The sequence below is a fragment of the Portunus trituberculatus genome, chromosome 9 (genome assembly GCF_017591435.1).
Source record: "Portunus trituberculatus isolate SZX2019 chromosome 9, ASM1759143v1, whole genome shotgun sequence".
Lineage (NCBI taxonomy): Eukaryota > Metazoa > Arthropoda > Malacostraca > Decapoda > Portunidae > Portunus > Portunus trituberculatus.
In genome coordinates, this window is record NC_059263.1 from 618,529 (window position 1) to 645,000 (window position 26,472).

A 26,472-nucleotide genomic window follows, 5' to 3' on the forward strand; every position below is an offset into this window, starting at 1 on the left:
AACAGAAACGTATTTTTCTCCTCAATCACCAACATGAAACATCAAAGTCGAGTTTTCTTGGAGGAACACTAAGTCTTACACTCGTGAATACTTTCATGCTTATATATACACTAGCTATAATAGTACACCCGTCTTCTGCACTGACACCCACGCGCTGTAGGACACACACACACTGCATTCCAAAGACCTTATTGGATAGTTGCAGAGACACGGGTAAAATTAAGTAAGGTTGTTTATATGGTTGTGGTGACACATTGACGGTATTCATTATCAACAAAAGAACAACTCTTGAGGACCCGGCTAATGATATGTGTGGCCTTAAATATACGTACGTGGTGGTCATCATGGGTGACTGAAGACACAACAGCAGCTGCCAATGGTCAGTGCAGACGCTCGTTATTTACAAGTACCGTACCGTGAAAGTGTGCATTGTACCGTGCAGTGCATCCCATCCATCGTATTCATCTCAACAGGCTATCTGGTCTTAGTAAACTAGTTCCTACATTGCTGTAAACACTTCAGGCATTGCATTACTGTGAGTGTGTGGCAGCTGGTGTGGAAAGCCTAGCTAATATTTCCTTCGTGGCCTTGCTAGTGCTACGCTTTGAATAGCTCATCAGGTTGCTCCTTCCTTCCTTTATGTCCGTCCCTATCTATATACGTTACCGTTCATTGTTTCCCTATCGTCCCCGTTTACCAAGAAAAGGAAGATCAAGAAGAAAAAGAAGGGGAAGAATCATAAAAGGTGACGAATCATTAGCATCATCATCTTCACTGCACAGCCTCCTTGCAAGCTGAACCGGCCAGCAGCAGTTCACAGACGAAGACGAGGAGGGCCGCGCCGAGGCCGCCAGCCAGCACGGAAAACACGCCCTGGAACCAGCGCCACATAAGAGGCAGAAACCCGCTGTGCTGGGAAAGCCTCCACACTTCACTCACACACTGCACCAGCGTTAATATATGCACATAATACATCAATAGGCACCGCAACGCCTTCCCCACACTGTACTGTACCTGCCATCTAGCGGCCACAGAGAGAGAGAGAGAGAGAGAGAGAGAGAGAGAGAGAGAGAGAGAGCATTCATTACCCAGAGGTTGGTGAGGCTGAGGATGTCCTGCACGATGATGGTGGAGGGCGAGTGGCGGCAAATGGAGGAGTTAGGAAGAGCAGCCTGTATCCAGTGAAGGTACAGCCCGCCCTGCGTCAGTGCCTGCAGCCTGACACACACACACACACACACACACACACACACACACACACACACACACACACACACACACACACACACACACACACACACACAGTTAGACAGATGGACATTATGACATTATACTAGATAGATAGACAGATAAACAGATACGCACATAGATAGATAAAGATAGATAGAAAGACAGACAGAGAGAGATAATCATGTTACAGTTTACGTGAAAATCATATCAAACATATTACATCATCATCCAAAACGAGAGAGAGAGAGAGAGAGAGAGAGAGAGAGAGAGAGAGAGAGAGAGAGAGAGAGCCACACCAATCACAATTACAGAACCAAATGCACTCAATCCTTCACTCTACAACGCTCTCTCTCTCTCTCTCTCTCTCTCTCTCTCTCTCTCTCGCTCATATTCTCAAACACTGCGCTTCACCACTATTTCAAAAAGGCTTTATTTAAATCTACACGAGTTTTTTTAAGGTGTTTTTATAGTTCTACAGGCAGAGTGACAAGATTTCTACATTATCAACTGAAGAAACACTCTTGAAAAACCCGCCAGTCATCTCTGCGGCCTTTGAAAATAGACGTGGTGAGAAAGCAAAGCGTTTATGAATACGTCTCTCTCTCTCTCTCTCTCTCTCTCTCTCTCTCTCTCTCTCTCTCCACTCACCTGGCATTGACGGCGCGCAGGAGAGGGCTGTTCTTCTGCAGGATAATGGAGTGAGGGTAGGACACAATGATCTCTCGCGACGTGTAGAAGTCACAGCGCCCTGACAACACGGTGGAGGACGAGTTAGGCCAAGTTAGGTTAGGTTAGGTTAAGTTGGTTTGGTTCTGGTTTGGTTAAGTTGGCTGCGGTTCTGGTTTGGTTACGTTGGATTGGGTTTGGTTTGGTTTAGTTGGGTTAGGTTAGTTTTGGGTTGGGTTAGTGAGGTAGAAATATATGTAGAAAAGGGAATGAGTGTAGGGTGTAGAAATGTGTATATGTTTTCTCTTCCTCTTCTTTTTCCTCTTCCTTGTTTTCTTTTCCTCCTCCTTCTCCTCCTCTTCTTCCTCTTCCTTAGTTTCCTTTCCTCCTCCTTCTCTTCTTCTTCCTCTTCCTTATTTTCCTTTCCTCCTCCTCTTCTTCTTCTTCTCTTCCTTCTTTTCCCTTCCTCCTCCTCCTCCTCCACCACCTCCTCTTCTTGCTCTTCCTACTTCTATCTGTCTCTCCTCTTCCTACTCCTACTAACCACCACCACACATTCTCACCCTTCTGCTCTTCATATTCTTCCTACACCTTCTCTTCTTACTATTTCTTGCTGTTCCTCTTTTCCTCCTCCTCCTCCTCCATCATCACAGCACCACCACACATCTCATCCTTCACCTCTTCCTACTCTTCCTACACTTCCTCCTCCTCCTACTTTTTCTTCCTGCTGTCTGTCTTGCTGTTCCTCCTTTCGCTACTACTACCACTACTACCACCATCACCACCCATCTCTTAATCCTCCACCTCTTCCTTTCTTATGTAAGTGGGGAAATCTGGCCATGAGCAGCAAAAACGAATGAACATAAAGGCCCACTGATATACCAGTCCCCGAACAGGATCGAGAGAGTTAGCCAAAGTGGGATAAATGTCTTGAAATCTCCCTCTTCAATGGGTTCAGGTCATATTAAGATGGAAATACAGAAACAGGTAGGTAGAGTTTACCAGAGATTCTTCCTATATCTGCTCCTACTATTACTACTACTACTTGATCCTGCTGTCTCTCCTGCTGATCCTCCTACTGATCCTCCTCTTCCTACTACCACCACTACCACATACCTCTTCATTCTCCTACTCTTCCTACATCTGTTTCTCTTATTAAACTTCCTACTGCTCCTCCTCTAAGTCCTACCACCACCATCTTCCTGCTGCTGCTTCTCCTCCTCCTCCTCCTCCTTTTACTACTACCACCACCACATGGCTCCTCATCCTCCTACTCCTCCTCCTACTACTACTTCTTCCCACTGTCCCTCCTACTGCTCTCCCTCCTTCTTCTACTACCACCACCACCATCTTCCCTTCTGCTGCTCTTCTTCCTCTCTCTCCTCCTCCTCCTTCTACTGCAACCACTACTGTGCCTCTTCACCCTCCTACTATTATTTATTGCAGTCCCTCCTGCTGCTCCTCATCCTTCCCAGCACACACCTGTCAACGCAAAATGATGCTCCGCCACCGCCGCCGCCTCGTACGCCTCCACCACCACCACCCAGGGCTCCCCGTTGGCCATGGGCAGGTACACGTTGTGGTACCCTCGGCTCACCATCCGCAGCCTCTTCCCCTCCCGCACCTTCTCCAGCCCACGCAACACCACGGGCCCGCCGGTCTGTATAGGAGAGAGTGGTGAGGGACAAGGCAGTCTCTCTCTCTCTCTCTCTCTCTGTCGGGAATTATGTAGAGATAACTTTGTGTAGTCTATGAATTTTAGTACTTTCTATTTCTAGTGATTTTCCTATTTTCTTTATTTTGCCATGCTCTGCGACACACTCTTGAGGGCACAGCTGGTCATCTCTGTGGCCTTGGGAAGTAGTAGTAATGAGGTTAGGTTAAGACGTGACCTGATGGAAGTCTTTAAGTGTTTTAGAGTTTATAATAACAAAGAGGACACGAACAAAATTCCTAAGATCAGTATCCAGAACAGAACCAGCTGGAAGTAATGGGTTCCAGCTTGAAAAACCTGAATTTAAGAAAGAGAATGGAAGGAAGTGGTTTTCAAATAGAAGAGGAGAGGAGGAGAGAAGAGAAAGAAGGAAGGGAAGGGAAGGGAAGGGAAGGGAAGGGAAGGGAAGGGAAGGGAAGAGGAGAGGAGTGGAAAGAAGGGGAGAGAAGAGAAGAAAAGAGATGAGAAGAGGAGAGGAGAGGTACTTTTCATTCATAAGCTTTCGTCAGAGAGAGAGAGAGAGAGAGAGAGAGAGAGAGAGAGAGAGAGAGAGAGAGAGAGAGAGAGAGAGAGAGCGGAGGGCAGCGTTTCAGTACCTGCAGAAGGTGAGACTCAGCGGAGTTTTTAGCCACCATGAGCAGGGCAGAAGGGTGGTCTCCTAGCGCGGCGAGGGTCTGGAAGGGCTGTGGAACGTGTCTCACTGCTATCAGGGAGGTGAGGCCGCCCATGTAGGACCACGCCAGCACCATAGCCGTCACTGTCCACCCGACCACCAACACACGCCCTGCCCAACGTCGCGCCCTGTTCCTGTGTCTCGCCTCTAAGCCTGCCAGGGGTGAATGGGAATGATGTTGTCATTTTGTTTTCCTACTACTACTACTACTACTACTACTACTACTACTACTATTAATGCTACTACTTCTACTGCTGCTACTACTACTACTACTAATGCTATTGCTACTACTTCTACTACTACTATTACTACTACTTTCGGATGTTCGTTGCAAGTTGCAATCGTGTTATTCTAAGTGAAGACTTATTCTTACTGCAGGTAATATATTATACGGTATTGTATTTTCTAATTTTAATTCATCTAAGATTAATTACACCACTTTTCAAGATTGCTCATAATGTCACACAAATTCAATCAATGCCCTTAGAAATGTTAAGCTCATCTCCATTAATCCTTATCTCCGTAAATCCTTCATCAATGTTAATCACATACAATAAAACCACAAACATTAGGTGCCAATTTCACAGCTGATGCATCTCAATATCAACTCAATGCTTGACTTCTATAAATGCCCATATAATGTATACACCACAATATATCATATGTAATTATCTCCTCAATATTATATATCTTAATGCATCAACTGTGGGAATTGCACTACACATACATAAAATCTTAATATAACATCCTAATAAATACACATCCTATATTTGTTTCCTCCTTTCACTTAAATGACATAAACATTGTCTTAGACTGCATTAACAACTATAGAGCTTTACTCACTAATACAAGAAAGAGTCTGTCCATGACTCGAATGTTTCTTCTCCTCCTCTCGGCCACTGCCTTCTGCTTTCTCCTCTCGTTTCTGCCAAGATTCTCGATCTATCCTCTTGCTGGTTTCTGCTTATTTTAAATACTCAAGGTTTCGTACCTTTTCTCCACGCCCATTTTACCATCTACCATTCAGAGATCAGACATGTGGAGGTCCACGTGTGACAATGTAAGGACGAGAACACATACGAAGGTAATGTAGAAACAACCTTAAACGTAGTAGAAACAACCTTAAACGTAGTATACACAACATTGCCTTACTGGTGTTTCATAGGCTCAACTTTTCCCTAGTCTCATAGCACGTTCACCATTGGTCTAAACATGAAATACTGCTTGTTCATTGGCCATTTAAAACCACCCATCCTGTTCAACTACACGTGGGGAAACACGTCTTGACTATACCACTCTCCAACGTCGTAACCAGAGTATTTTGTTTTGAGTGTTTGTTTGGGTCTGCGTAATATCTGATGTCTGGCTTCCCTCTCTTGTTTATGTTAGGCCTCTCACTCTCGTGTTCAGTTCACAGTAGGGTCCCTTGTACAATTCTCCCGTAGACGTAATTATTTACATCCTTGTGCCACTGCTGCATCACGCTATGTCCCACCAGGCTGTGGCATGCCAGGGTATGACACTACTACTACTACTACTACTACTACTACGAGAGAGAGAGAGAGAGAGAGAGAGAGAGAGAGAGAGAGAGAGAGCGTTACCTTGCTGGAAGAGGACGCCCCAATACAGGAACAAGAAGGGCACGACAGTCAGCCACAAGGAGCGAAGCGTCTCAAGAACTCCCCGATGACTCTTCTGCGGCGCCGTCAGTAGCACAATGGCGGCCAGAATCCCAATGCCCATGCTGCCCAGGGTTGCCGCCCAGACGGAGGGTGCGAAGGCAGCAGCATGAAGCCCCACGGATCCACCTCAGGAAGCCCACGCCCACCCATAAGCTGTGGGGCGTCTGAGATGAGTGGGGTGGCGAAGTCAACCACGATAGCCCGGCCGGAGGTAAGGGCGAAGGGACCCAGAGCAAAGTCCACCTCCTTTGAAGAGAGAGTTTGGGGTTCGTCAGTTTTTACCTTCCAGGCTTTCAGTTTACAAGGAATATCTTAGCTAGAGGGGAAGTTGCAGAGGGTTTTCAAGTGTCACTCACAATTTACAAGGAATAATCCAGCTTGAGTGGAATTTGTTAGGGAGGTTTTCAAGAGTCACTCACAACTGACATGCAAGGAACAATCTATTTAGCTGTAGTGCAAGTTGTTTGGGAAGTTTTCAAGGGTCACTCAAAACTTACAATGAACAATCAATCTATTTAGCTTAGTGGAAGTTGCTAGGAGAGTTTTCAAAAGCTACTCAAAACTTAAAATGAAGAATCTAGGCACCTGCTCTACTAAAACCGCCATTGAAACGCGAATCATTATATTTGTAGCCATGGTAAATAATAAGCTACAGTGGAAATTACTGGACATATCAAAGGAGTTTTCAATATTCCAGTGAAAGTTGAACAAGAAATCTGAGCAAATAGTTATCTTTGTAGCTATGTACGGGAATTACTAGACATTTCAGGAGAATTTTCAATAGTTATCTTCGTAGTCTTTGATAAATAAAAAGCTACAGCAAAGGCTTCTAAATATTTCAAGACAGTTTTTAATATTCCCAGAGACAGTTTAATGAAGAACCTACGTCCCCATTACACTCACAGGAACCCGAATGATCGTCTGCGCAGCCTGTGACAATAACAGGCTGCAGTGACACACGTACCTGCCTGTGTACCATCCCCACCAGCCCAGTGACGGTGCCATTGGGGAGCGGTGTACCCCAGGAGCCATCAGGGGGCCTCTCCAACACGAACCTGTGGGCCGAGACTTTGATATGTGGTGAGGTGAGTTGAGATGAGATGAGATGAGATAAAGTGAGGTGTGAGATGAGATGAGGTAACGTTAAATTAGGTTAAGTGAGGTGAGGTTAAATTAGATTAGTATTTAGTAGGTGAGGTGAGGTTAAATTAGATGAAGTTAGGTTAGGTTAAGTAAGATTAAACAAAGGTTAGGGTAAATGAGTTAGGTGAGGTGAGGTGAGGTGAGGTGAAGTGATGTGGTCTTTGGCGTAAATTTTTCCATGAATTGATGATATGGAATTGTTGATGTTATTATTGCTGATATTGTTGTTGTTGTTGTTGTTGATGTTGTTGCTGTTGTTGTTGTTGTTTCTTCTTAGTGTTATTACATATCACCATCATTGTTATAATTTTATTCGATTTATGATTGTTACACCACAAAAAAAAAAAAACATGAATATTGTGATTAAATATATTATTACTACTGATACAAAACAATATCAAGAAGAAGACGAAGAACAACAACAACAACAACAACAACAACAAGATAAAGAAGATGATGATGATGACGATGATTAATAACAACAGCAACAACAAAAACACCACCACCAAAACCAGTCTGTATTACAATAGGCACCTGAATAGTCATAACTGGACACACACACACACACACACACACACACACACACACACACACACACCAATGACACTGATAAATCTCCCACAAACTCCGTGACTCGTGACTTCCCGGACCACTCTTGGGGACAAAAAACGCCTAGATGGAGCGAACCAAATCACATCACACCGTCCGACCGAGTAACATCGAAGTGCTGACAGAGAGGGGGGATTGTGTGGCAGTGTGGTATTGTATGGGTAGCTGTATACAGAAAGCGAATGATGGTGAGAAAGGTGCAATATTGAGGGAAAAGGTAAACTGAGAGGAAGGATTTTGGGGTTTATGAATGAAAAGAAAGAAAGAAAGAAAGAAAAGATGGAAGGGTGAAGGGTAGCTGGATGGTTATGTATGGAGTTAAAAGTGATGAGAAAGGTGCAATATTGAGAGAAAAGGAAGGTTGAGAGGAAGGATTTTTGAGTTTATGAATGAGAAAAAAAAAAAAGGAAAGAACGAACGAAATTTACTGCAAAAACAAGAAAAGAAAAAAGAAAAGGCAGAGGGACAAAGTTTATGATAAAAGCGAACATAATTTGACAAAAGAATACAATATCATCTAAGAGAAACGAAACTGAGTGAAGAGAAATGCCAATATGAGCGGAATCCAACGCACATAAGCTGTTACGAGGAGAACTGTTGACGTATTGCTATCGGAGGAACATTCACGAGAAGAGAACACCATAACGATAAATTGGCCTCATGTTACCAGGAATGTTAGGCTAGATTGGGATAGGTTAGGTTAGATTAGGTAAGGTTAGGCTAGGCTAGGTAAGGTTAGAATAGGTTAGATTAGGTTAGGTTAGGCTAGGTTAGGTTACGTTAGGCTAGGTTAGGCTAAGTTAGGTTAGGCCTCATGTTACCAGGAGTGAGTGCTTCTTGCTTCTTTTTCTCATTTTTTTTCTACTAGATATCAAGAACGCAAAATATAAGCTGCACGTGGCTAGCCTATTTTTTTTTTTCTTTTCTCTTTATTTACAGTTCAAAGGGAATATCAACTGAGAAGTACATGGCATAATTTTTTTTTTACGATTACCATTTCATTATATGTATGAATAAAAAAAAAACCATAAAACAACATGGCTACATTTTTTTTGTCTTCAGTTCAAAAGGGAAAATCAACATAAAAGTAGGCGACAACTTTCCTTTCTTTTCTCTTTTTTTTTTAATTACCAATACATTAGATATATGAATAAAAAAAATAAAGTAAAGTTACTCGGTTTGTGTTGGAGAGCGGCTAAAGATCAGAATGGTGTGTGTGTGTGTGTGTGTGTGTGTGTGTGTAGTTTTGAGACGTGTTATGGGGAATCAAAGCATTTTAGAGAGATTAACTTAAGTAAACGGGATAGCTTGACTCCTATAAGGATATTAAACGTTTTCTGTCTTCTCTCTCTCTCTCTCTCTCTCACACAGAGGCCTCACGTGAAGTTCATGGTACGGGCGAGGGCGAGCAGCACGTCCATCATGGGGCCCTGGAAGTGTGGTGGTCCGCCCGGCACCCTCTGCGTCACCTTCATGTGCGGCTCCCACTCGTCCGCCCCCACCACCAGCCTCACCTCACGCTCGAACCTACGCGAGAGAGAGAGAGAGAGAGAGAGAGAGAGAGAGATGATGAGGCTGTTTCGTACTAGAAATCCTTCATTCTCTCACCACGATTATTTTCAAAGGCCACAGAGATGACTTGCCGAGTTTTCATGAGTGTTTCTCTTATTAATATTGTTATCATGTTGTTAGAACCGTTATAGTAGTTAGTAGTAGTAGTAGTAGTAGTAGTAGTAGTAGTAGCAGCAGCAGCAGCAGCAGCAGCAGCAGCAGCAGCAGCAGCAGCAGCAGCAGTAGTAGTAGTAGTAGTAGTAGTAGTAGTAATAATAATAATAATAATAATAATAATAATAACAAAATGAATAGGTCAATGTGTAACTTGAACAATAGCCTTTTGAAAGTAGAAGGATGAGAGGCTCAAATGCTTCAATATGACCAAAAGACAGGTGGCGTTGGTAGGGTGTTGGCTGGAGTGCATTTTTCTCGTTTTGAAGATATATTGTTGTGATCACCCAAAAGATAAACATTTCAGATATACAGTATTAACATTTCTCGCTTTGAAGTAATCGTGGTGGTCTCCTAGCTAAAGACTAACATTAGAATTTTCAACCAACGCTTTAGGGTGTAGCGAGCATCAGACTTTTCACTGTACCTACTTCAATGTGGCCAGCGATCGTGAGTCGTGACGTGTGTTCGTTCACTCATCGAAGTTACTGTGCATTCCATCATTCTTGTCTTTCTAGCTAGCTTAAAGATGACGTTTATTCGTGTTCTTACTTTATTCTTCATTCACAGGAACATATTTAATTACCAACATCGAACTATTCTAGTGTTTCAGTTGTACTCAAGATGAAATAAAGGAAGCTGCAATGAAGAACTTGTCGAATACACGCGATTGAAAAAAAATAGCTAACGCCTAACCTAACGGATTGCCTGAAGAACGCAATAACTTTTAAAAAACCGTAAATCTAGAATAAAGATCATGTTCCTCCCACCACTTATGTTTGTGTTAGAGTGAAAGGAATGCTTCGTGAAGGAGATTATCACCTGAAATGCTCTGGGTTGTCCTGCAGCCCCGCCAGGTCAGCAGGGTGAAGGCGCGACGCTGTGCCCATTGCTTGCTTGGTACTACCCTGTGTAGAGAAACGCTCTGCTCTCTCACCACAACTATTTCAAAGCCCGGACGTGTTATTTTAGTTACTGGGGGGACGATTTCTCTTGCTGATAATGTAGAACTCTTGTTAATCTGTCTCTAGAATAGTAATAAGAAAAAGGTCCTGAAAAAGACTAGTGTACCTTTAGCTGAGCCTTTCAAAAGTAAAGATGCGGCGCAGGTTTCTGAAAAGGGTACATAATTACACATCAACGTAATATTTATGCTCAACAACACCCATAAAGGAAAGAAAAAACTACTACTACTACTACTACCTGTGAAATACATACAAGTTTTGGGGGAGTGAGCAAAATTAACATCTAAATGAAAATAATCTACCAACAAAACCGAGAGAGAGAGAGAGAGAGAGAGAGAGAGAGATCCTCCTACACAATCAAATTCTAGAAAAAAAAAACTACTCCAATTACAGATTACCTCAACCTTCCTCGCTCTTAGCTGAAGACCAACTGACCCCATATCTAGCCCGAGGAAAGAAGCAAGTAGATGTGTGATTGCCTCCTTACTTATTCATGTCGCTATTACGTCCTTACACCCTCACCACCAATCACACGTAAGCCTCGCCTCGCTTAGCCTCGCCTCGCCTCACGTTACATATTAATAAGTATGTCTTTGTGTGGGAAAGAAGTCGAGGTTTTGTGAAATTATACTCACTTATTTGAAATTTATGAGAGAGAGAGAGAGAGAGAGAGAGAGAGAGAGAGAGAGAGAGAGAGATTTTTCTACCATTACCCCCTTCCACCACCACATTACTACATCACATCTCTTACCTTACCAAACTAAGCTTCCTCTCCCTTGAACCAGAGAAACTAAAGACTCCTAGCTCCTAGCTCACCACCGTAACTGCTGTCCTCTGCCTCCCTTCCTATGCACCGTTCTAAAGCTGTAGGGGAGAGAAAAGAAAATACAACAGTAATATATGTACATGACCCTTTATTTACTTTTCATGACTCACTGCCACTTACTATACCAACAACAGTAACATCAAAGGACGAAAGAGGGGTAGAGAAGTCAGTCTTAGGGATGCTGTGCCTTGTTTTAGCTTCACTGCGACATGAAGAGTTTATGGCAAAAAGAGTGGTGTGTTTTTTTTATAACCTGCTAGAATGGCTTGAGGAAAGTAATACATATAGGGATATCTAGCTGGTAATGTTTGGTGGGTGAATGAGAAATGTCCCGAGAGTTTAGTGATTAGGGAAAGATTGACCTGATAGCAGTGAATGAGTTAATTAAAAGGTATGTTCCAGTTTTTTTTTGCAGGTATTGGTTTCATTCTTGCTTCTGTCTGTGTCTGTCAATCTGTCTGTTTGTCTGCCTGCCTGGGTACCTACTATCACTCCTGTTTTATTGTCTCAAGTCACAGTAAATTAGTTTGCAATGCGGCATCTCTTCTTCGAGTACACATTTCTCACAATAACGCCAATAACTTTATTTACCAGCCATTAATGTGATTTATACCTTTAACATTTGCAGTAACAATAACTATCTTCTTTCACATGTACTAATGTTTAAACTGTATTTACAACATTTGGGATTTACAAGTTTACATTTCAATTTCTGTTCATCATATTCCTCTGACCTGGTCCATCCTCACCCCTTCACTTTCTATAATCACAACCTTATATTTCTTGGTGGGTGGAAGATATCCAGAGTCAAGGCAACATCAATAAATAACACGCTGGAAAGATTACCAAATAAAACATTCACACCACATACTGTACTAAGCACTGGAGAGCCACTTTCTGCTAAGCGATCTGCAGCAACAACAGCAGCTCGTAAACCATTAACACGTGTTCATGCATCACTGTTCACGGCCATTCATGGCATTACAAAGGGCAACCAGTCAGCCATGGAGAATACTTGGTTGTGCAATGAGGTGTTTAAAGGTGAGTGATGGATAGACACACATGCTTTTGGGAACAGAGAGGCATCACAACCTAGCATGATCAATAGTGAGGGACAAGTGAATGTTTTGCTTCACTGTTTGCCTGCAATTTAGCAACAAATGATGGATAGAGAAAATAAGAGAAAAAACAGACTCTTGCATGATCAATAGCAAGGTAGAGCAAGAAAGACAGCCACTTAACTTCCCTCCTTAACCTGTTTCCTGCAATTTGACAAACCACACATTAATTTTTGTTCTCCAGCCACCACTGAACACCATATGGGTTCCTTTATCCTGTCTCTTTTTATCTGTCTGTGCTTATAACAGATCTTGCAGTGTGTCCTTAGTGGTGTGAAGTGCTGGATGTGGCAATGAAACGGTTAAATGGAGCTGGACAGACAGACAGACAGACAGATAGACCACACCTCTTCATCAGTCAGCAGTGTGAATTGCCAACAGACTTCTGACACTGATAAAATCTTCGTTACACATACTTGCATATTCAGTACTTTGCCCCCTGGTAGATTAAAGAGACACTTCCCTGGGTAAACCAACAGTGAGGGAGAGGAATGACTTGCTATGTACACAACTGAACTCTGTTGAATGGAATGTTTTGACTGAGCCAGCCCAATACTGACAGACTGCTAAGACACCAAGGACAGCTGGCTTAACATCACCTCATCTGCAGGATGGTAACACCTCTATAGTCACAGAGCCACTGCTGGCCACAACCTGGAGACTCTTTGTTGCTAATTTCTGTGTTGGAAAGTAATTGAAGACATGATCCTCTGAGGTGACAAGTGTTAAGTGTGAGTGTGTGAGTGACGGTGATGGCTGTTTGGTTACTATGCCAATCTATTCAACATTTTAATACCGTCAGCAATAATTCATTCTAATACAGGTGAATCAATATTTACAAATTCTGGAAACTGGGAGTAAAAATGATTTCATCTTTTGTCTCCGTTTGAGAATGTAGATTTAGTAAAGCACAAAAGTTACCTTCAAAATCCAGGAATTTGTAAAATTTTATACAAATCTAATCATTTCTGATATACAAATTTTGTCATTCAAAACTGACTTGTAAACTGATTCACCAATACTACTTAATAAAAATCACAATAATAACAATAATAATAATAATAATAATAATAATAATAATAATAATAATAATAATAATAATAATAATAATAATAACAACACCACCAGTCTACAATCACCACTTCCCACCTCATAAGGAAGCTGCAGCAGTAACAACACCACCAACAAAACAATACAAACCCCTTACAACTAATACTAGAATCCTTATCATAAATCCCTTTACTCTCATAACAGATAGAAGTCTTCAATACATCATAACTAAGTACCAATGAGTCCCGTGGCCAGCGAGTCTGTATGTACAAGAGGAAGACACGAGGCTTCCCTTCCCTGGTGAGGACGACGACACAACAACAAGATTAGCAATGAAGTCTTGTGCTTCGGGCCGACACTGATACTAAGAGAGAGAGAGAGAGAGAGAGAGAGAGAGAGAGAGAGAGAGAGAGAGAGAGAGAGAGAGAGAGAGAGAGAGAGAGAGAGAGAGAGAGAGAGAGAGAGAAGGAAGGACAAAAAGAATGAAAAATGAAAGGAGCAATAAATGAAGATCAGACAGAGGGAATGGTGAAAGAAGGACCAAAGAAATGCAGCAAGGAAGTTAGTCAGAAGAGAGACATAGGTAGAGAGAGCTAAGAGAGACAGAGGTGAGCACAAACAGCCCTTTAATTGTCAAACTTTCTGTTGGGGTTGGCGCCAAACAGCATGGTGCGCACCTCAGGCAACATCTGCTGAGCCAACATGTCCAGACGCGCCTCCAGGGTGTTGGAGATCTTGATGCGGTTCCCTGGCATCACCACCAACTCCACACCACCGCAGCTGTTTATAAGCAGAAATAGGAGTGTCATCATTTCTAGCAGCAGAGGGATGTGTGTTGGCTGCGTTTATTTAGTATTAGGTGTAGAGGAGAGGTAGAGGGGTGTGTGTTGGGTCTAGTTTGTATGGTGATAAGTGTAGAAAAAGAAGCTGAAATAGGGTGTCATTATTTGTAGCACCAGAAGGATGTGTGTTAAGTCTAATATGTGAAGCAGTGAGTGTAGACAAGAGGTAGAAAGGGGACATAATTATTTGTAGCGCCAGAAGGATGTGTGTTGGTCTAGTTTGTATGGTAGTCGATGTAGAAGAGGCAGAAATAGGAAGTGATCATTTCTAGCAGCAGAGGGATGTGTGTTGGCTGTGTCTGTATAGAAATGAGAGAAAAAAAAAAAAAGGGATGTTATAATTTCTTGCACCAGAAGGATGTGTTTTGGTCAAATCTGTAAAGCAGTGAGCATAGAGGAGAGGTGGAAAGGGGATGTGATTATTTCTAAACCAATAAAAACACACACACACACACACACACACACACACACACACACACACACACACACACACACACACCACTCAACACCACAATATCAAGTCAAGCATTTAATTTGTCCCCTCATCAGCACCACCGCCCAGAACTCACATCTCAGCGGGGAGCCAGTTGGTGGTATCAATATCCACCTTGGATGTCCGGCCAGCAATGCTCTTGAAGCTGGCCAATGCCCCGGGAATGGACCTCTCCACCAGTGCTTGGTCCTGGCGCCGGCACCTCAGCATCACACTGGGCTCCAACAGCTGTGCAGGGATGGGGAGTGGGAGAAATGATTGCTTAGTTCATGTAGGAGTGAGAGAGTGAGTGAATTGGGTCACAGAGGTGCTCAAACTAACACTATAAGTGAGTGAGTATGGTGCTGTTTGTATGGTGTTACTTGAGGTAGATTAGACAATGGGTGCTGATAAGGGAGTGACATGGAAGGGACAGGGAGTGAATGAATGATTTGGGCCATAGAGGTGCTCAAACTAACACTATAAGTAGCAGAGTGAGTATGGTGCTGTTTGTATGGTGTTACTTGAGGTAGATTAGACAATGGGTGCTGATAAGGGAGTGACATGAAAGGGACAGGAATTGAATGAGTGATTTGGGCTATAGAGGTGCTCAAACTAACATCAAAAGCAGCAAAGAGTGAGTGAATATGGTGGTGGGTAGAGTGAAATGGAAGAAAATAGGGAATGGAAGAAATGGGGTGCTTAGTCTATGTGGAGAGGTATGGTGCTATTCGAGGTAGATGAAGGAATGGGACACTGTGAAGAGAGGGAAATGGTGCTCTTCCTAAATGTACAACAGCCACACACACATCCTTAAAAAGTGTGAGAATTCCTGACCACCATACCATACAAAAACAATTCCCAACACACCACACCCTTAAAAAACACAACACAATCCCTTACCGCCAAAACAAACACTGGCAAACACATCATACACCCTTAAAAACACACCACAGTTCCTTAATGCCCAAACAAATGCTGCCAAACACACCACACACCCTTAAAAAACACAGCACAGTTCCTTAATACCCAAGCAAACACTACCAAACACTGCCAAACACACCATACATCCTTCACGGCTCACCTGGCAGAGTCCTTGGCAAATGAGGTCCTGCAGCAGCCTGGTGTATGCATCAGGGTTCTGTGTCAGGATCACCAGCTTGCCCTGAGCCTCGTGCAGGACGTTACGGATGTGGTTCTCCTGCGCCTTCAGTACCTCCAGCCGAGACTTGTTCAGCAGGTTACTGGCGCCACTACAGGAGGAGATGTGGAGTGTGAGTGGTGGGTCAGGAGGGAAGAGAAGGAAAATCACTACACGACAATGACTTTTTGACTATTTAATGGTACAGGATGAGAAAGAGTGTACAAATGTGGAAGAAAAAGTAAAAAAAAAAGAGATGTGGGATGTAAGTGGTGGGTGAGAAGAAGAAAAGAGAAGAGAAGGAAATAGTATAAGACAATGACTCGGTTTTAATGGTACAGGATGAGAAATAGAGTAGAAATAAGAGTGTAGAAATGCAGAAAAAAAAGAGAAGAAAAGAAAGAGGTGTGGTGTGTTGGTGGTAGGTGTGAGGAAGAGAAGGAGATACAAGACAATGAGTTTTGATGTTTTATTAGTACAGGAAAGGAAGGAAAGAGTGTATGAAATGTGGAAGGCAAGAGAATGTTACTGCAACTTAATGGACACAGCAAAATAAAAAGACAAGTAGTAACATCAGGGAAGCTCTCTCTCTCTCTCTTTATCTCTCTCTATCTCTTACTTAATCTCTCTCTCTCTTACTTTTATCTCTCTTCATTACTTAATCTCTCTCTCTCTCTCTTCTTTACTCTATCTCTCTCTCTCTCTCTTCGTTACTTAATCTCAGTCTCTCTCTCCCTTCCTTACATCTTCTTCTGCAGCTCGACTTGCTTCTCCTTCCTCTCATAGTATTCGATGATCTTGAGTCTGTTTTGCTGCACCAATCGTCCCTTCTCGATGGTGAATTCCTCCTCTGCCCTGGCATCGATCTCTTCAGCTTTCTCATTGGCCTCCTGTTCTATGAAGGCCATCATGTGGTGGATCTGTGGTATGAGCAATGGGAGGCTGTGCATTAGTGGTCTGTCTTGATCTTTTTTTTTTTTTTTTTTTGCCAAGGGCAAAAAAAAAAAGTAAGTAAAAAAAAAAGGCCCACTTGAGTGCTGGCTCTCTAGAAAGTGTATAAAAAGTGCCAAAACCGTCAGCCAAAATTAGGGGAGCATTTGCCTCAATACCTCCCTCTTAAAAGAAGACAAGTTGTAGGAATTCGGAAATACAGATACAGGGAGGGAGTCCCAGAGTTTACCAGTGAAAGGGATGAATGATTGAGAGTACTGGTTAACTCTTGCATTAGAGAGTTGAACAGAATAGGGATGAGAGGAAGAAGAAAACCTTGTGCAGCGAGGGATATTAATTTTTCTTATACATTTTTCTTTTTTTTCTTGTTCTCTTATTATTTTTTTTCTATCTCTTGTGTCTTGTAATATAAATGACACTCTCTACCTTCCCGCTTGTTTCTGTATTTCCATCTTCCTGTGATCTGAGCTTATTTAAGAGGGAGCGTTTCAAGGCATTTATCCCATACTTTTGTCGAACTCTCTACTCCCCCCCTCTCTCTCTCTCTCTCGAACCTGCTCCGGGACTAGCATCTAAGTAGGCCTTTTTTTAGTTCGTGTTTGCTGCCCTTGGCCAGATTACCACTCTTGCATGAAATGAATAAATAAACAGGAAAATAACAAACACAAAATATAAACACATACAAGAATACATAATTAGATGATAAACATTCCAATACTCTTGTTGAATGACGGCTGTATAAGTGTATTTTCAGAACACTTCCAGGTCAGGTTAGGTTAGGTTGAGTCATATTATAGTAAATTTGCAGTTTTAACCAATATACTCTATCTTATATTTCTTTATCTCTATGTCTAACAAGCTTGGAGACCTCCTGGGTAAACCTAACCTAACCTACCTAACCTATCCTAACCCTAAACTAACCTAACCTGACCTAACCTATCCTAAACTATCCTAACCTAACCTAACCTAACCTAACCCAACTCAACCTAACCTAACCTAAACTAACTCACCTAACCTTACCTTATTATTAATTTCCGATAGGGTAAAATGGGGTTAGAAATGGTGGTAGAAGTGTGAGGTAGGGCGTGAGAATGTGTACCTACAGTGACGTGTGGTGTGTTGGTTCAAACTGCAATAATACCACAATTACAAAGCTTCGTGGACTCTGAATGGTGGACAATTACTAACAAAAGGCTGTGTTATGCTTCTATCCCTGACAAGCTGTGGTGCATGCTGAGGTAATCTAAATCTGCTTCAAGGGAGTAAAAATAGCAATATACTCCAGACAGAAGGAGGAGGAGGAGGAGGAGGAGGAGGAGGAGGAGGAGGATTAATACAATGGAGTAAAAAGCAACAGTATACTCCAGACAATACAATAAGTAACGAGAGTGAAATAAACACGTGGTAAAAATGGCAGGAAGACTACGATGTCCCGCCACTCCATTAGAAAAAATAAAAAATAAAAAATGAAATAAATAAAAAAAAAACTGACCGGAATAAGATATCAGCGAGGCAAGGCAGTGAGGTGAAATAAAGCCACATGACCTCACCACAACGCATATTAGCGGGTGGTGAGGCTTTATAAACACTAGACAGCAGTGATGGTGGTGAGATGACATGTAGGAGTGAACCTCACCAAAACACCTCATCACTGCATCGATTATTTACACCCCTGCCGAGGCTTACTATGGCGCCACTCCTGCCCCTCAGATAAAGTATTGGTGCACAGTGTCTCTATTTACCTGTTTCTGGACGCCGGCATCGCTGAGAGCCATGGTGAGACGAGTTAGAGGAGGGAGAGTCACAACAGCAGTACACAGGAACACTTAGCAGTGAGGCAGACGATCATATGATTGGGCTCAACTGAACATTTATGATATTTCTTACTTGCTTTTTAAAATTATATTAACTACACCATATATATTTTAATATTTATTTTACAGTTTATTTAATATTATATATTATTTAAACTGTGTTTTTGTATTTTAAAATGTAGATTTGATACGTGTACTATAGTGTTTCTACTGCATCACGAGACTTCTGACACACTCCTCAATACCATCCAGTGTTTCTATAAAGGTTCTAACTCACTCTAACTAAGAATCCAGTGCTACACTCCACACTAAAGATGTTAAAAAACTAATGATAATATTCTTTTGTGAAATTTTAGGTATATAAATATCAATAACTTTGTTTTTATAATAGAAATGTAAATGTGATGTATTAACAGTTACTATAGTCTGCACTCTGTATCACGGGACCTCTGACACACTCCCTCCTCATCCCAATGTTACAACACGCTCCAATAAAACACTGAAATCCTTTCATACACAGCACTGGTGCCTGTTTTGAATATATGTATATAATATAATTTATGTAACTGTACTTACACTCAATAAAGCCTTAATAATGATAATATATTTCCCTGAACACAAATAACAGAGCACCGTTGGTAACAGGGCCTTGGCATCAATCATAATATTAGAGGCTGGTTATGAAACACTCGAGGGTATTTGGTGAGTAGAATGAGTAGTTAGTAGTTAGTGTGACAGCTGTTTAGTAATGAGTGTGTAAGTGTTTAGTGGTGAGTATGACAGCTGTTTAGTGATGAGTGTGTGTGTTTAGTGGTGAGTGAGGGTGTTAGTGATGAGTGTGTGTGTTCAGTGAGGGTGTTAGTGATAAGTGTGTGTGTTTAGTGGTGAGTGAATGTGTGTGTTGAATGGTGAGTGAATGATGGGTAGCTTAGCATCTTGCATTTCCTCTACAATGTTCCTTTTAAGTCTGGTGTTGGAGAGTTGACAAGATGGAAAGGTTTTGATTCCATCCTATCTTAGAAGAGTGCTGTGGGTGAACCCCTTTTTTTGCCCTCCTCCATACATTAGTAGTGTGCCTCCTCTGTATTTTCATGGGTGTGTCATATTTAGCTCTCTTTTTATTTATTTGTGGGCCAGCGCATCAGCAGTGTGTGTGTACCTACTTGCTGATGGTGAACAGACCCTACACATTAAGAGGCTTGTCCATTTGCTTTGCCATGCTTGGGATTCTAACCTGTGCCTCCTCGGGTGTGAGCCGAGTGTGCTAACCACTACACTACCCAATGTATGTGTGCGCGCATGTGCGTGTGATGTTGACCTCTCCTTACTCTGTGTTGGAGGTTTGGAAACCCAGCAGACAAGGAATCAGGCTTTCAAACACTTCACCACCTCATCCACACTACTCTCAAGAGGCTATAGTTGAAGTTGGAAGAGTTTTCAATAGTGTGTTATTGATTATTGTGACTAACCAAAAGTTATACATTACTAGCAGGAGAACCACTCTTGAGAACACAACTAATCATCGCAAGTTGTGATGAGAGCGCAAAGCGTTTGAAGATGTGGTTGCATTTCTGCCTTAGGGTGAGAGCTGCAGCCAGGGACCAGCATGGGTGGCGGGAAGAAGGTGGTGGCGGAGGCCTTCACTCACCCCCAGCGTGTCAGACTCCTCTACAAGACAATCCTCAAGCTGCACCGAGGCCTCCCGTTGGAACTAAGAGCCCTGGGTGAGCCCCACACATACCTCACAAGGCAGGCTGTGTGTGTGTGTGTGTGTGTAACAGAAAGAATCAGGTGGTTTTTTGTCTGTTACAAGTGTGTGTGGAAGAGTGCAAATTTTCAGCCTTTTTTCTTCCCAAATGAAGCTCAAGAGTTTTGGTGGCACAGTGTCCCAGGTCAGTGTGTGATGCACCACCACCAGACGGGGATGTGTGGCCAGTGTGCAAGTCTGTACATGTCTCCAGCAGCTTTTGTTGCTTTTGTTTCACAGTAATATGAGTTTCACAAGAGTGCTGTGATACTGTGAAGAAAATGAACCAGTGACAAGATCTCTGACTCCTGGAAATATTTCTTGTTTCAACAAGCTGGAGTGAGTCTTATCTCTGTCAACTTCCTGTAGTAATACGAGTCTTAGCCAGTCTGTTCCCTCTCTCTTGTAAAGCTTGGGGCAGACACACAGTTATGGAGCTCATTTGAGTATAGATCATTAATAATAATGGAAATATATCTGTCAAACATAAGAGTTTTTGCTTACCAATGAATTAGGAAGCTTTTTTTCCCACATTGTCAAATAGTGACAAGTTGTTTAGTAACAGTCTTCAGTCACACATAAATAATTTTTTTATAATGAAGCCAGTAACCACTGGTGCAGTAAAATTAACCTTTTGTTTCTGAATGTTGCTGTTGAAAGGAGGTGAGTAGTGGTGGGGTGATTAGCATGTTGTGTTTGTGGATGTATGAGTGTGGGTTGAGAGAGCCTCAGGTGTAGTGGTCTGACAGCAGCCATTCTTCACAGGTGACCAGTACACCAAGGATGAGTTCCGGCGCCACAAGGAGGCCAGCACAGAGCAGTCCCAGGCCTTCATGGTGGAGTGGACCAACTACGCCATCACGGTGGCCAAGCAGCTCGGGGTGCGCGGCGCCCACACTGCCAAGACCCTCGGCCGCCCATTATCTGAGGGTGACCTGAACCAGTTCAGCGACGAGCAGGTGCACCAGCTGTTCGAGCTGTATGAGGCAGCCTCCAACCCAGCAGAGGCCCCCACCACGCCACCACAGGACCACAAGAAGGATGCGTGAGCAGGACAACTTTTATTACATGACAGATGGACACAAGTTATGGCACAACCTTATGGAAAGACCAAATGACAAAATGTGACATGCTGTTTCCACCATTGTAGTAATCACCACGCCTGGCAGAGGTCACATGTTTAGAGTAACTGATTAGTGCACGGCGAAGAGCCACGGGGAGGTGACGAGGCTGGCCGCTGGTGTCTGGCAGCTTGACTAGTGATGTTGTTGGTTAATTTATGTTGAGATAATTTTGTCCTCATCTCAGGGAGACAATGTGTTCATCAAATACACAGCACAGGAGTCTTAACACAGGGGTCAGCACTCCTGTCTGCTGTGTGCCGTGTGGCGAGTCACCCAGTGTGGTGACAAGACAGGAAGTAGTGGTGGTAGCGCTGTGCTGTGGTGCAGGTGTGTGCCCCTGGCAGACCAACACCTGGCCAGCAGGCATCCTTGGCACAAGATTACCTGTGTGTGACAATTAATTAGCCATAAAACAAATCTGTGCAATTCAAAGATATCTAATAGATTTCAAATTTTCTGATATTTGTATATAGAGATGTGATATAATACACCTTGATTTGTAAGTGTTTTTTATTGAGGTGTGTGACTCACCTGGCAGGGTTCAGAGGTGCCTTGGCCTTCCCCACACAGTCTGGAGTGCCTCGAGTTGTGCTGAGCTGCTGGGGTGAGGCACACATTCTGACACATGCACTCACACACACACACACATACACACACACATGCACACCCATAAAAGGATCACAGTTGATACACATGAACACCCAACAGAAGATCACAGCAACATTGAAATAGTGAGTTACAACAATCAGAGCACAATATAGTGAGACACACAGGGTGAGCACCAGCCACCAGACAACTGCCTGGCTGCCTCACACTGCCCCACACCTGCCGGGCAAAACAAACCCCGGCATGACAGGGGAATCACCACCGCCATCCATAACACAGAGAAGTATTTTGATTGATCACTTGCAGGATGAGTCGTCGTTGATACAGAGGTGGCCCAGCCTGTAAGACTACCAATGGAAACTGTACTACTGAAGTGCTCTAACAGCCATGTGTACACCTTAGGTAAAAACAGTTGGGTCCAGCAATACTGTTCAGGGTAAGAGATCAAAGAGTATTGCTTGGTCGTCAACAAATGCCAGCAGACCACACACACAAACAGGAATGGGAGCCGGACCGTCGTGTCAGCCCAAATGTTGAGAGTCGGCACCACTTGCACACCGCCCATCCCTTGGTGAGCAGCAGCAGTGGGGCGGGGGTTAGCACCTCAGGGGAAGTGCACAGTGCGGGGAATCCTGTGGAAGGAGACTGGTCAGCAGCACAAACTCCTTCCTCTCACTGACAGTCTGTAGCTGCTCTCATTGCTCACTCATCTATTCCTGTCACCATTCCACTGTTTGCCTCACTGAAGCCTTCTTAGTGATCCAGTACTTGTTACAGCCACTCATGTCACCTGAGTATCCCTCTGCAGCTGTGTATAGGTACTGGGTGAAGTGTGCTCTGAATAGTGTGTGCTGCCTTCTACAACACTACATAGGTCTGCACCCACATCAACCTTCACACTCACCACACATTACCAAACACTCCGCTGCCTTCATGACTTCATCTAACAATCTCAGAGTAGCCACCCTTCCATTACTCTAAGGACACACAAGACACAAGGGCTGGTGCAAGACGATATCAGGCTTACACATGGGAATGACTGTATGGAACATGTCAATTTCCACCTATTTTATGCACTCTTCAAAAGCTCCCTGGTGACTCTGCTAACTGATCACTGTGTCCATTCCATTCATCTATCACTACTTATTTCTCTTTCTATTGTGCACTCTTGTAAAGCTCTTTGGTGACTGCTAACTGATCACTGTGTCCATTCCATTCTCTCTCCAGTAAGCAATTCCTTCCTATCTCGTGAAATCTCTCAAGCTTGAACCAGTGTTTCTCATTTCATCCTGACTGCTGCTCCAGAGACTTTCACTCACTATGGCATTGTTGCATTCTATATACCACTTCAACTCCTAGACTCTGTTAACCAATAGTGTTATAATGTGGAGGCCTACATGTCCCTCCCAGACCCATACCTGGCAATCCTGGGCTGTCTAGGGGCCCGCCGTGGGTGCTGGTGGGGAAGGCCTGGTGCAGGGGTGGGAATGGGGGAGCCACCGGGACCCATCAGGCTGCCATACCCTTCACTCTGGGAGTCCACCAACCTTGCCCCTGGGGGTGTGGCAGCCCTGGCCGGCCACTCTGAGCTTCCCCTTCACTCTGTTGGGAAGGGGAGGATGGTGAATATGTGCAAAAATATGGTGCTTAAAGCCTCTTTTCAGCCTCTTCAGTAGCGTGCTGCATTTCCATATTGATTCTGATTACTATTTGGCAATTTTACAGTTTCAGAAACTTATATGGATGAAAGGTTGACAGTTGACTCCTCCTCCTCTGCTTCTGCTGTTTGCTTCCCACACCACATCGGGCTCACGAGAAGCACCACCACTAACATCACTACCACTAACAGCAGCACCAGCAAAAAACGACTAACCACTTTAAGACGACCAATTAAGGGAGATGGTTATGACAAGTGTGTGTGTGTGTGTGTGTGTGGCTCCAGCGACAATGCCAAGGATGAAAAATAAATAAATATGCAAATAAACGAAATAAAAAGAAATTAAACAAGTCTAAATCTATAAAAGACAAATATACAAATAAGTAAATGAATAAAAAAAATAAACTAAATAAAATCAATCAATAAAAAGTGAAAAAAAACTAAATCAAACTAAAGAATAGAAAAAAAAAATGAAACTAAGAGAGAGAGAGGAAAAAAAAAAAAAAAATGTAATCAGAGCAAATTATGACCTATTTCTGTCCACTGCTGAATAAATCACAGGTTGAGTTGCATTGGGGCGCCCTCAGACCACTGGCGAACACTGCAACACTACACTGCCCCTGTTGCCCTCAGCTGCGCGGCGAGGGAGCGAAGGAAGGCAGTAAACAAAGGAGTGAAGGAGGTGAAGGAAGAAAACAAAGCAGGAATGAAATAGAAAGAAGTAAAACAAGAGAGAGAGAGAGAGAGAGAGAGAAGAAATGAAAGAAAATAAACTAAACCTCACCCAATTCACTCTCTCTCTCTCTCTCTCTCACCAGGTTAGGCGAGTCCACATCATGCAGAGAGGGCGGCTGGTACACGAGGGCGGTGAAAGCTTTGTGCGGGCGTGTCTGTTGAGCTGGCGGGCGGTGGTGGGCGTGGATGGGCGGCGAGGGCGGGGCTGGGGGCGGCGGGGGGCTGCCTCCTTCCATCTGGTAAGTGGCTGCGGCGTAATGGTACAGCTCCTCCCCTGGGTACTCACCTGGGGGAGGGAAGGGAGAGTAAAGGAATGGAAATAGTGATGGGAGAGGTAGAAGGAGAGAGAGACAGAGACAGAGCGAGACAAGAAGGGAGTGTGGACGGAGGGACGGACATGAAGTGGTGTCGAGATAGGAGGCGAGACTTTATGCACGTCACGAGGTCTGGCCAGTGATGTTTACCTGTCAGAATCCCGTGAGTTGACATGTCGCTAAAGGTAAAGGAAAGGGTAGGAAGGCTGCTCCATTGTGTGTGTGTGTATTTATCTAGATGTAGTTTTACAGGGCCTTTACGCTCGTGTGGCCCCGTCTCCATATCTACACTTATCCAATATTTCTTTAAAGCTATGCACACTCGTTGCTGACACCACTTCCTCACTCAAACTGTTCCACGTCTCAACACATCTTTGCGGGAAACTATATTTCTTTAACATCTCTCAGACATCTTCCCTTCCTCAGCTTTTTACTATGCGATCTTGTGCTTCTAATGTCATATTCTTCTCTCAGGATCAGTTTCTCATTATCCACGTGTGTGTGTGTGTGTGTGTTATGGGAGGGGATGGGGGCAGCTTACCAGAGGGGCGGCGGTGGTCGTGCATGGGTGGTGTGGGGGCGGGTCGTCGCAAGGCGGTGTACAGCTGTTCCCCTCGCCCCGCTGCAGCCGCTTCTCCTCCTCAGCACCGCCTCCCGCCGCTGCCCCGTCACCCTTCTGCGGGGGCCGGTTCGTGGGGCCTGAGGTAAGAAGAGGAAGAGAAGGAGGAGCAGGGAGACAAGAAAGGAGAAGGAAGAAGAAGGAAAATTGTCAGGAAATCATAAAACGTCGATAAAAACACTAACAATAAAACACACACACACACACACACACACACACACACACGACACTCACGCCGGCGGAGACACACGCAGACGGTGGCCAGAGTGAGGAGGAGGGCGCCCACGGACACCAGCGCCGGCACCATCACACGGGGGTCCTCCCAGGCGGGGGGTGGCGCTGAGGGCACGCCTTCCCACACCCCGGCACCAACCTCGCTCTCTGTTGGGAAGGATAACAAGGAATGGGTAGGTCTTTGAGATATCCCGGACTCGAGAGAGAGAGAGAGAGAGAGAGAGAGAGAGAGAGAGAGTGTGTGTGTGTGTGTGTGTGTGTGTGTGTGTGTCAGGCGGATGACAGGATAAAAGAAAACTGCATAAAATAACTTAACAAATATACACCAACAACTACAACAACAACAACAACAACAACAGCAACTACTACTACGCCGTTTCTCCGCCCTCCTCCCTGTCTCCTCTTCACCCCCTATACAAAACACAGGGCGGTGACACTGCAGGAGGAGGAAAGATCTTCATTCACACAGGCAGCAACAGGTATATGAATGAGAGGGGAAAGAGAGGGAGAGGGAGAGGAGAAGAGGGTGAGGAAAGGGGAGATGTAACTGGTGGAGGGAAAATGAGGAGGAGGAGGTGGAGGAAATGGAGGAAAGATCTAAAGTAAACAAGAAGAAGGAGAAACAAGGGAAACGGGAGGGAAATCTTATAACAGAAGGTCAACAGGTGAAGGAAACATAGGGAAAAAAAATAGGAATGAGGGCGTGTGCATCCTGTAAGGGGAAACTCTAGCAGGAAGGAAAAAAAAATGTTTATTACTCTTATTAACTGAGGAAAGAGGAAAACAAAAGGGAAAAAAGAGGAAAAAAAAATGAG

General features: G+C 43.8%; 4 protein-coding genes across 5 annotated transcripts; 1 reads left to right on the forward strand and 3 right to left on the reverse strand.

Moving 5' to 3' along the window:
• Nucleotides 1–771: 771 nt before the first annotated feature.
• Nucleotides 772–9,236, reverse strand: LOC123501449. The gene is made up of 8 exons (XM_045250278.1): nt 9,098–9,236; nt 6,869–7,020; nt 5,885–6,091; nt 4,207–4,436; nt 3,379–3,556; nt 1,884–1,978; nt 1,089–1,172; nt 772–942 (listed from the first exon to the last, which is right to left on the reverse strand). Exons 1-8 carry the CDS (start codon nt 9,190–9,192, stop codon nt 772–774), a joined length of 1,212 nt encoding a protein of 403 aa, XP_045106213.1. The 5' UTR covers nt 9,193–9,236.
• A 2,068-nt stretch (nt 9,237–11,304) lies between these two features.
• LOC123501702 (V-type proton ATPase subunit E-like) lies at nt 11,305–18,684 on the reverse strand. The gene is made up of 5 exons (XM_045250707.1): nt 18,550–18,684; nt 16,601–16,776; nt 15,800–15,968; nt 14,813–14,964; nt 11,305–14,181 (listed from the first exon to the last, which is right to left on the reverse strand). Exons 1-5 carry the CDS (start codon nt 18,580–18,582, stop codon nt 14,028–14,030), a joined length of 684 nt encoding a protein of 227 aa, XP_045106642.1. The 5' UTR covers nt 18,583–18,684; the 3' UTR covers nt 11,305–14,027.
• Nucleotides 18,685–19,255: 571 nt separating this feature from the next.
• Nucleotides 19,256–21,995, forward strand: LOC123501703 (succinate dehydrogenase assembly factor 3, mitochondrial-like). 2 transcript variants are annotated; one of them, XM_045250708.1, is made up of 3 exons: nt 19,256–19,323; nt 20,202–20,345; nt 21,134–21,995. In XM_045250708.1, the coding sequence occupies exons 2-3, from the start codon at nt 20,228–20,230 to the stop codon at nt 21,415–21,417; spliced, it is 402 nt and encodes a 133-aa protein (XP_045106643.1). In that variant the 5' UTR covers nt 19,256–19,323; nt 20,202–20,227; the 3' UTR covers nt 21,418–21,995. The 2 variants fall into 2 exon arrangements, with proteins under 2 accessions (XP_045106643.1, XP_045106644.1); XM_045250709.1 differs by having other exon boundaries at nt 19,318–19,391.
• Nucleotides 21,415–25,058, reverse strand: LOC123501704. The gene is made up of 5 exons (XM_045250710.1): nt 24,955–25,058; nt 24,571–24,776; nt 23,517–23,700; nt 22,024–22,730; nt 21,415–21,876 (listed from the first exon to the last, which is right to left on the reverse strand). Exons 1-3 carry the CDS (start codon nt 24,977–24,979, stop codon nt 23,608–23,610), a joined length of 324 nt encoding a protein of 107 aa, XP_045106645.1. The 5' UTR covers nt 24,980–25,058; the 3' UTR covers nt 21,415–21,876; nt 22,024–22,730; nt 23,517–23,607.
• Between the last annotated feature and the right edge of the window lie 1,414 nt (nt 25,059–26,472).

Bases quoted from the DNA above. Each gene is read 5' to 3' on its own strand.
- LOC123501449 (XM_045250278.1), bottom strand. From the start codon at position 9,192: ATGAAGGTGACGCAGAGGGTGCCGGGCGGACCACCACACTTCCAGGGC. The intron at 1,979-3,378 runs GTGTGTGCTGGG...CCGTGTTGTCAG, and splicing joins GCATCATTTTGCGTTGACAG to GGCGCTGTGACTTCTACACG. The intron at 943-1,088 runs GTAATGAATGCT...ACGCTGGTGCAG, and splicing joins TCAGCCTCACCAACCTCTGG to TGTGTGAGTGAAGTGTGGAG.
- LOC123501704 (XM_045250710.1), bottom strand. From the start codon at position 24,979: ATGTCAACTCACGGGATTCTGACAG. The intron at 24,777-24,954 runs GTAAACATCACT...TCCCTCCCCCAG, and splicing joins AACTCACGGGATTCTGACAG to GTGAGTACCCAGGGGAGGAG. The intron at 23,701-24,570 runs GTGAGAGAGAGA...CCTTCCCAACAG, and splicing joins ATGTGGACTCGCCTAACCTG to AGTGAAGGGGAAGCTCAGAG.
- LOC123501702 (XM_045250707.1), bottom strand. From the start codon at position 18,582: ATGGCTCTCAGCGATGCCGGCGTCCAGAAACAG. The intron at 16,777-18,549 runs GTAAATAGAGAC...CTCATACCACAG, and splicing joins ATGCCGGCGTCCAGAAACAG to ATCCACCACATGATGGCCTT. The intron at 15,969-16,600 runs GTAAGGAAGGGA...CTCCTCCTGTAG, and splicing joins GTCGAGCTGCAGAAGAAGAT to TGGCGCCAGTAACCTGCTGA.
- LOC123501703 (XM_045250708.1), top strand. From the start codon at position 20,228: ATGGGTGGCGGGAAGAAGGTGGTGGCGGAGGCCTTCACTCACCCCCAG. The intron at 20,346-21,133 runs GTGAGCCCCACA...CATTCTTCACAG, and splicing joins GTTGGAACTAAGAGCCCTGG to GTGACCAGTACACCAAGGAT.